Genomic DNA, 9,909 nt, shown 5'->3' with positions numbered 1-9,909 from the left:
GGTGTTGTGAGAGAAAAGGAGGAAAATTGGTTTTGGGTGATAAATGGATGTGTAACAAACTTTATCCGTTTCAGTTACAAATTTAATTAATATCACTTAGCTAATTAAATATGTGTTTGATATACCAATATTTTGTGAAATTGTTGTTTGGGGTGTGTTTCTCACCTTTATTCTTTATTGTTGAAGGTTGTTATTCTTTAGCGTTACTAGAAAGACTTTTTGTATACTCATTATTCATATAGTGGAAGATTTTACTGGACTAAGTCTCGTGGTTTTTATTCTCTCACTTTGAGGGAAATTTTTAATGTTAAAAATTTAGTGTTCGTACGATTTAATTTTTTTTGTTATTATTATTGTGCTTTGGAATTGGTTTTGTTGGCTATCTAATTAAATTGCACGGGTTTGGGAAAAATATTCTGATTGAAAGAGATCTTGATTACTTGATTATTTCTCAACAAAGTGGTATCAGAGCTTTGGTTTTCTTATTTTCTACATTTTAAATGGAAAAAATCAAAAGCCTAATATGATTAAGATCAACTCTACTAATTATACACTCTAGAATACTCTTATGGAAGACATGTTAAACAACAAAGATTTGTATGATCATATTGAGGAGGGAAAAGATGAGTTGGTTAATAAGGAAGCTTACACCTAGGTTCATTAGTTCATTTCAAATCATATTTGATCAGGAATACTATGAATCAATTGGCATCTACTGTTATTAAGATTGATGATGAGTTTCAAGACTTATTATTGCTTAGTTCTTTGTCCGATAACTGGGATGTTCTTGTTGTGACACTTGCAAATTTAGATGTGAAAGGGAAGTTGGTAATGTCAATAGTTAAAGAAATCCTCGAGCTACCAATCTTTCATTATGTCTTGTTATCGACCCATTAACATTGTGCTTCAACTTGAACACCCACTTAACTTTAATAGATTTTGTATGTGTCGGCAATTCAACAAACTCCCATGTGTTGTTTCTTTCTATTGCTTGTAACTCTTCGACCATAGCTGACTTCCATTATTGATCGTTTAAGGCTTCACTATAGTTGATTGGTTCAACACCTGCGAGTAAGGAAAATGAACTAATTCTCCATCTGATGTGACTTTATCATCACCATTCGCTTCATAGTCTTAAAGTCTTGCTGGATGAACTCTTTGACTAGTACTAGCTACACCATCTTCGACTTTGATTGTGTCGGGCATGTCAGCAACTACTTCGACTTCGACTGGAATATAGACAATATCTTTGACTTCGATACTCTTACTTGCTTCGTCGAAATCATAGTTCATCAAAGGATTGTCAATTGCCTCACTAGAATTTCAATCTCAGGCAGAACTTTCATCAATCATAATATCTCGACTCATCATGTTCTTATTAATTGGATTGAACAACTTGTATGCACCAGTTTTATGATATCCTACCAGAATCATAGGTTCATTCATGTCATCACATGCTTGTAACAAATAGAGGCAAACATCTTCAGATGATTCACCGATGATCGTTTTCCATTCCACACTTTTTAGGAACCTTGCTCTTCAACTTCTTGGTAGGAAACGTGTTCAGAATATAAACAACAGTGAAAACATATTCACCTCATAAGGATTTTGGCAAATTCTTCTTCTTCGGCATGTGATCAGTGCATTTCGATGCACATTCTTCTATATTTATACTTACGTATTTCCATATTTTATTTTGGTTATTTTTCCCTTTTAATGTGTTTTTATAATTTATCTTATTTTTACACTTATTTGTTTTTCGCAGTTTATTTTCAGTATTAGCAGTCTGCACGAATAAATTCATAACTGGAGCTAGGAGAATTGGATCGAGGCATGCTACTAGGAGTTGGAAAGCTAAGAGAAAGAGCTACAACTTTTATGTTGAAGCCAAAAGCTGATTCGGAGTGCAGACATCTCAATTAATTCGTTGAAGTTTCGTACTTTAAGAAATATTTTCTTTTGGGCCATTTGTTGGGCCGATTTTAGGTTTTCCGACCCAGTTTGAATTATTAGTGAAACTCTTATTCTGTTTAAAAGGGCAGCCGCGGTACTATAGCAAAGACACATTATTCACGATAACTTTTTGCTTTTGTGCGATCATGAAGAGGAACTAATCTCCTAGAGTCAATCTGTTGTAACCGAATTTCCAAGGCTTTGAGATTTTTATTCTATCAATTTAATTTTGTTCTCTTTCAATTCTATTCTATGAAATTTCATTTGCTTAATCTGTATTTTATGAAATGGTTTTGATTAAATTCGTATGATTGCATTCCTAACTATTAATCGCCGTTTTCGTCGCTTTGTCGTTAAATTGCGTTTGTAAATCGTGTTTGCTTAATTCACGATTCTATTTATCCGTTTACTTAATTCGGAATATAGGAATATAAATCTGTCATATATCTATTGCGCTTGTCAATCGAATTTGAATCGAATAGAGATCGAAGCCTCTTAGGGAATTGGTAGGTAAAAACCAATTATTAGCCGGAAACCGAAAACAGTAGATTGACTTATTTTATAATCTCTTACTTTAATCATTTTTTTTGCTTTGTTTTCTAAATCGACTACTAAACATAAACCCCCCTTAAATCAATTTTATTAGGTTAAGAATAATACAAGAATCCTTACGATACGATACTCGAGTTGTCGCTTCCGCTAAACTATAGTTTTTTAATTACTCGTTTTGACTCGTGTGCGACAGCGGATCAAATTGACGTTGTTGTCGGGGATTCTTGTAGATTTTAACCATTATTATAGTCTAGCTATTATTATAGTCATAGGTGTTGTGTTTTAGCATTTTTTTGCCCTAACTTTCTTGCATTTTGGTCTTTTTGCGTTTTAGGATTAAAAAAATTCTGTTTTTTTAGGAAATTATCTAAATTATTCCGATTCTTTGTCGGTTAACTAGGAAAAAATCAAGGAAATTCCGAAATTCCTTATTTTTCTATTTTTTATGATTTGTTTTCTGTTTTTATAGTTTCAGAAAATTTTCGAAAAAATTATCAAAAATTTTAATTGACGTTATTAGATTAATTTTTGTGTTTTTGTATTTTTTTTCCTTTTATTTCAATAGTTTTTTTATGTATTTCGATTGTTTGTTCTTAATAGGGACATTGTCGGTATTTTCCTATTTATTGTTGCATTGCTGAATTAGTTATGTGTTTTCTCATTGTTTGTAGATTTTTTTTTCTATTGAGTTTAATATGGCTGACCAAAGAACTCTGGGAGAACTTGCTGCTCCTGATATGAATTACAATGGTTTATGTATTGAATATGTTGATGTTACTGTTTCTTTTGAGTTGAAATTTGGTTTAATACACTTGTTACCAAGGTTTAGTGATCTTGCATGTGAGGATCCGCATAAGCATCTTAAAGAATTTCAGGTTGTTTTCTCTACACCATTGAGACCTGAAGGAATCACCGAAGATCACATCAAGCTGAGAGCCTTCCCGTTTTCACTACAGGGTGTTGCCAAGGATTGGTTATATTATCTTGAGTCGAATTCTATCACAACTTGGAATGATTTGAAGAGAGTCTTCCTAGAGAGATACTTTCCTGCCTCAAGGGTTGCATCAATCCGAAAAGAAATAGGTGGTATTAGACAGGGAAATGAGTCATTGGCTGAGTATTATGAGAGATTCAAACAATTAGTATCCAGTTGCCCTCAACATCAAATTACCGAACAACTGCTTATTCAGTATTTCTATGAGGGATTGTTACCAATGGATAGAAACATTCTTGATGCTGCTAGTGATGGAGCACTTGTCGATAAAACTCCAATTGCTGCTAAAGCCCTAATTGAGAACATGTCACTCAACTCCCAACAATTCACAACCAGAAATAATTATATGGTCCAAACAAAAGGTGTGAATGACATTCAGGTTTCCTCTTCCAACAAGGCTTTAGAAACCATAATTGAAGAGCTTACTTCTTTAGTGAAACAAATGACAGTGAGTAAACCTCAAACAACAAAGTTGTGTGGTATTTGTCCTTCTACTGAACATCCAACTAACATATGTCCTATTCTTCAAGATGATTCGGTCACTCAATTGCCTCAAGCATATGCAGCTAACTTTTTCAACCAAAGCAACAATCAGAGAGGGTACAACATTCCTGACTTGTCCACCAACAATTATCATCCCAATTGGAGGAACCATCCCAACCTTCGATAGGGAAACCCACAACAGAACCCACCTCAAGTGGCTGCCCCTGCACCTTTCGGACCATCTTTAGAAGATCTTGTCAAACAAATGGCCACCAACAATCTCCAATTCCAACGAAGGACCGATTCTAGCATTCAGACCTTAAACACGCAAATGGGATAACTTACTACTCAAATAAATAACATGCAAGCCCAAGGGTCGAACCAGCTTCCAGTCCAAACAGTTGTCAATCCAAGGGATTCTAATGCTAATGTGAGTGCGATTTCGTTGAGATCTGGAAAGGTTACAGAAACAGTCCCTGAAAAAAATTAAAAAAATTATTGAGGTAACATCTGAACATGAACCTACTCCATCTGAACCTGTTTCATCTGAAAAAATTAAAGAAAATGAGTATGTGCCACCAGCCCACTTCCACATAGAGTTCTGAAAAATAAAAGAATTGAGGAGGGAGACAAGGAAAGAGAGATATTGGATGTTTTTAGAAAAGTTGCGGTAAATATTCCGCTTCTTAATGTAATTAAACAGGTTCCTAAGTATGCAGAGTTCCTGAAGGATTTGTGTACAAATAAGAGGAGGATTAAAGGAAGTGAGAGAGTTAACTTGGGAAGAAATATTTCTGCTTTTATTCAGCACAAGCCTTCATCTGAAAAAGTTACAGGCGAGAAAAATGTTCCAGCCATCACTCAGCTCTTGCCACAAAAGCAGAAGGGTCCGGGAACTTTTATTGTCCCTTGTACCATCGGGGATAGTAAATTCGAGAATTGCATGCTTGATTTGGAAGTGGGCATTAGTTTTATGCCTACTTCTATTTATAATAACCTTAATCTTGGTCCTTTGCAGCATACATGTTTGATCATCCTACTGGCGAACAGGAGTAATGCACGCCCGACTGGCGTAGTGGAAGATGTCCTTGTCCAAGTTAACGATTTAATTTTTCCTGCAGATTTTTACATTCTGGACATGGAAGGAGAGACTAAGACAAGCAGAGCTCCCGTCATTTTAGGCAGACCGTTCATGAAAACGGTGAAGACAAAAATGGATGTTGACGATGGAACCATGTCCATGGAATTTGGTGACATTGTCGCAAAATTTAACATTTTCGATGCCATGAAACACCCCTTGGAAGAGCATTCCGTTTTTCGTATGGAATTGATATCTGAGCTGGTTGAGGACACTTGTTCTGATTTATTTTCACTTGATTTTCCATCTCTATCTGAGTTTGATGATGTTTATTTATGTGATGGTTGTACTGACACTAACCTTTGTGTTGTTTATGTTGAGATTGATGTTGACTTGCAGGGTGATAGTATAAATGAAGTTGTTTATGTGGCTGAAGCTCTTGACATTTCGGCTGCCCCAAACATACCATCCATTGAAAAACCACATTCTTTAGAGCCTAAACCACTTCCCGAGGATTCATATGATTCAACAAAGCTTCAACTTAAGCAGAAATATAAGAAGGCAATTGGATGGACCTTGGCTGACACTCGTGATATTAGCTCATCCATATGTATGCATAGGATCTCACTTAAAGATGAAACAAAAGTAGTGAGGCAGCCCCGTAATCCTTTAATTCTTGATGTTGTGAAAAAGGAGATCACTTTCACGTGCGCATTCAACACTTTTACTTATGGAAGATATTTTTTTGATTCTGGAATACAAGGCAAATGCACTAATCAAAATTTCAAGGTCAATGGACACTATCCAAAGCTACTCCATGAGAACCTAACTTTAGAAGAAGAGACTATAGAAGAGCTCTCTTTGGGAAAGGCTACTTATGCGATCATTTATCCGTCTTGACTCCTCGGGTGTGTTCTTTCCTTTCTCTCACTCTTATTTTATATTTATGCTCTTTCATTGAGGACAATGTATGTTTTAAGTGTGGGGGAGGGAACCATTTATTTGTTTTGTTTTCTTTGTTTTTGTTAGTGTTTTCTTTGTTTTCAGTCATAAAAAAATATAAAAAATGCATCTTCTTGAAAGTTTTAGGCTATAGACTGACTAATTTGAGATTAGTTTGCGGAGACTTGGGAAAAATTCACAAGATCGGTATCGTCTTAACACCGTAAGTCTCCTGCATATGGAAATTGATTCGAATTCTTATTATGTTTTAGCCTTAAATTCTCATTCTCTGACAGCTCTTGAGTAGTTTATTTCAGCAGTCAGCACCATCTCACATACACTCTACGCAAGGAAGCCGATGAATATAAGTGAGTGTTCCGAAAAAGAAAAAGAAAAAGAGAAAGAAAAGGGAATGCGCCTTCTAAGTTTGGTGACCCTCACCCGGTCACTTAACCCAACGGATGTAGAACCTTCAAAAAAATTGAAAATAAGACTCGTTGTCAGTTGGTTCAACGGTTTATAGTGCTGAACTTGGTAGGGTGGATTACGATCCGATCCCCCGCAACTACAACTGAGTAAGCAAAGGGTTATGCCACGTAAGTACTAGAATCCCGTGCAAAAAGGATCAAAGTCACTAACCAGCCGCCTTGCTATGGGCGTGTGGAGATAACGGGCTTAATGTGATTGCGCCTGAATGAAAAAGAGCAAAAAGAAGGATGAGTAAGTTAGGCTTTAACATAATAACATGATTCGAGTTGATTTGTGTATTCAGGAGGTTTATGACTACACAATTATGGATTAGTATTCCTACGATATCCTTAGTATGCAAGATTAGTATCTATCGATGCAAACTTAACCGAAGAAGACTTGTAGCCTAGGATGAGTAACTAATGATGTGTTTGTGTTTTCTTTGTTTTATTTTGAATTTTGCTCGGAGTGCAAAAGTTCAAGTGTGGGGGAATTTGATCAGTGCATTTTGATGCACATTCTTCTATATTTATACTTATGCATTTCCATGTTTTAGTTTGGTTATTTTTCTCTTTTAATGTGTTTTTATAATTTATCTTATTTTTACACTTATTTATTTATCGCAGTTTATTTTCAGCATTAGCAGTCTGCACGAATAAATTCATAATTGGAGCTAGGAGTACCGGATCGAGGCGTGCTACCAGGTGTTGGAAAGATAAGAGAAAGAGCTACAACTTTTATTTTGAAGCCAAAAGCTGATTCGGAGAGCAGAAGTCTCAATTAATTCGTTGAAGTTTCGTACTTTAAAAAATATTTTCTTTTGGGCCATTTGTTGGGCCGAATTTAGGTTTTCCGACCCAGTTTGAATTATTAGTGAAACCCTTATTCTGTTTAAAAGGGCAGTCACGGTACTATAGCAAAGACACATTATTCACGATAACTTTTTGCTTTTGTGCGATCATGAAGAGGAACTAATCTCCTAGAGTCAATCTGCTGTAACCGAATTTCCAAGGCTTTGAGGTTTTTATTCTATCAATTTAATTTCGTTCTCTTTCAATTCTATTCTATGAAATTTCATTTGCTTAATCTGTATTTTATGGAATGGTTTTGATTAAATTCGTATGATTGCATTCCTAACTATTAATCTCCGTTTTCGTCGCTTTGTCGTTTTATTGCGTTTGTAAATCGTGTTTGCTTAATTCACGATTGTATTTATCCGTTTGCTTACTTCGGAATATAGGAATATAAATTTGTCATATATCTATTGCGCTTTTCAATCGAATTTGAATCGAATAGAGATCGAAGCTGCTTAGGGAATTGGTAGGTAAAAACCAATGATTAGCCGGAAACCGAAAATAGTAGATTGACTTATTTTATAATCTCTTGTTTTAATCACTTTTTTTTGCTTTGTTTTCTAACTCGACTACTAAACATAAACCCCCCTTAAATCAATTTTATTAGGTTAAGAATAATACAAGAATCCTTGCGATACGATACTTGAGTTGTCGCTTCCGCTAAACTACAGTTTTCTAATTACTCGTTTTGACCTGTGTGCGACAGCGGATCAGCATGCATCTCGCCATGTCCAATATGGTCATGTTTCTTCTTTATGTTATTCCATTATGTTAAGGTGTGTAAGGAGCAGTTACCTCATGATCAATACCATGTCCTTAACATAACTCTTCAAACATATTTGATGTATACTCTCCACCTCCATCTATTTGCAGAACCTTAATCTTCTTTGCACTCTGGTTTTCGACAAGTATTTTGAATCTCTTAAAGATTGCAAATACTTCATCCTTTCGCTTGATCACACAGATCCAAATCTTTCGACTATACTCATCGACAAATGAGACAAAATAGATGTTTCCACTAATGGTATGATCCTCAAAGGGGTCACATATATCTTAATGTACTACGTCTAGTATGCAAGAGGATCTCATTGGCATAGTCGAAACGAAAGATTTTATGGATTTCTTTCTGACTAAGCAACCTTCACAAAGTTTGTCGGGTATCTCAAGACCTGGTATACCAATTACCATATCTTGAGTAATCAGTTGATTGTGTGATCAAAAGTTCAAATGTCCAAACCTCAAATACCACAACCAACTATGCTTATGGTCGACAACAATTTTTAGACATTTTTCTTCAATCGAACTAATCATGGTCTTGAATGTCTTATTCTTCAACAAAGGATACTTCGAGACCAAATTATTCTGAGTGTCGAACAGTTCCAAGGTTCCATCTTTCATAATCACTGAGAAATCTTTTTTGACCAGTTGTTCAACACTTAGCAGATTGCACTTCATTCCAAGTGCATAGAGTACATATTTGATCATAGCTTTTCCTCCATTGCTCCTTTGAATAACTATGCCGCTAGTACCTCCATTATTCTTGTACTCATCTTTTACCTCCTCAATATGATCATACAAATCATACTTGATCAGGAATACTATGAATCAATTGGCATCTACTGTTATTAAGATTGATTATGAGTTTCAAGACTTATTATTGCTTAGTTCTTTGCCCGATAACTGGGATGTTCTTTTTGTGACACTTACAAATTTAGATGTGAAAGGGAAGTTGGTAATGTCAACAGTTAAAGAAATCCTCGAGATACCAATCTTTCATTATGTCTTATTATCGACCCATTAACATTGTGCTTCAGCTTGAACACCCACTTCACTTTGATAGATTTTGTATGTGTCGGCAATTCGACAAACTCCCATGTGTTGTTTCTTTCTATTGCTTGTAACTCTTCGACCATAGCTGACTTCCACTATTGGTCGTTTAAGGCTTCACTATAGTTGATTGGTTCAACACCTGCAAGTAAGTAAAAATGAACTAATTCTCCATCTGATGTGACTTTATCATCACCATTCGCTTCATAGTCTTAAAGTCTTGCTGGATGAACTCTTTGACTAATACTAGCTACACCATCTTCGACTTTGATTGTGTCGGGCATGTCAGCAACTACTTCGACTTCGACTGGAATATAGACAATATCTTTGACTTCGATATTCTTACTTGCTTCGTCGAAATCATAGTTCATCAAAGGCTTGTCAATTGCCTCACTAGAATTCCAATCCCAGGCAGAATTTTCATCAATCATAATATCTCGACTCATCATGTTCTTATTAATTGGATTGAATAACTTGTATGCACCAGTTTTATGATATCCTACCAGAATCATAGGTTCATTCATGTCATCACATGCTTGTAACAAATAAAGGCAAACACCTTCAGATGACTCACTAATGATCGTTTTCCATTCCACACTTTTTTAGGAACCTTGTTCTTCAACTTCTTGGTAGGAAACGTGTTCAGAATATAAACAACAGTGAAAACATCTTCACCTCATAAGGATTTTGGCAAATTCTTCTTCTTCGGCATGCATCTCGCCATGTCCAATATGGTCATGTTTCTTCTTTATGTTATT

At 35.5% G+C, this 9,909-nt stretch overlaps 1 protein-coding gene across 1 annotated transcript; it reads left to right on the top strand.

Moving 5' to 3' along the window:
• The first annotated feature begins 3,200 nt into the window (after positions 1-3,200).
• Positions 3,201-4,169, top strand: LOC127137985 (uncharacterized). The gene has a single exon (XM_051064394.1). It carries the CDS (start codon positions 3,201-3,203, stop codon positions 4,167-4,169), a length of 969 nt encoding a protein of 322 aa, XP_050920351.1.
• Positions 4,170-9,909: the final 5,740 nt, after the last annotated feature.

This window comes from Lathyrus oleraceus, chromosome 4 (assembly GCF_024323335.1).
Source record: "Lathyrus oleraceus cultivar Zhongwan6 chromosome 4, CAAS_Psat_ZW6_1.0, whole genome shotgun sequence".
NCBI classification, from domain to species: Eukaryota; Viridiplantae; Streptophyta; class Magnoliopsida; order Fabales; family Fabaceae; genus Lathyrus; species Lathyrus oleraceus.
This window is presented reverse-complemented; position numbering and strand designations above follow the sequence as displayed.

Excerpts from the sequence above, each read along its gene's own strand:
- LOC127137985 (XM_051064394.1), top strand. The coding sequence starts at position 3,201 with ATGGCTGACCAAAGAACTCTGGGAGAACTTGCTGCTCCTGATATGAAT.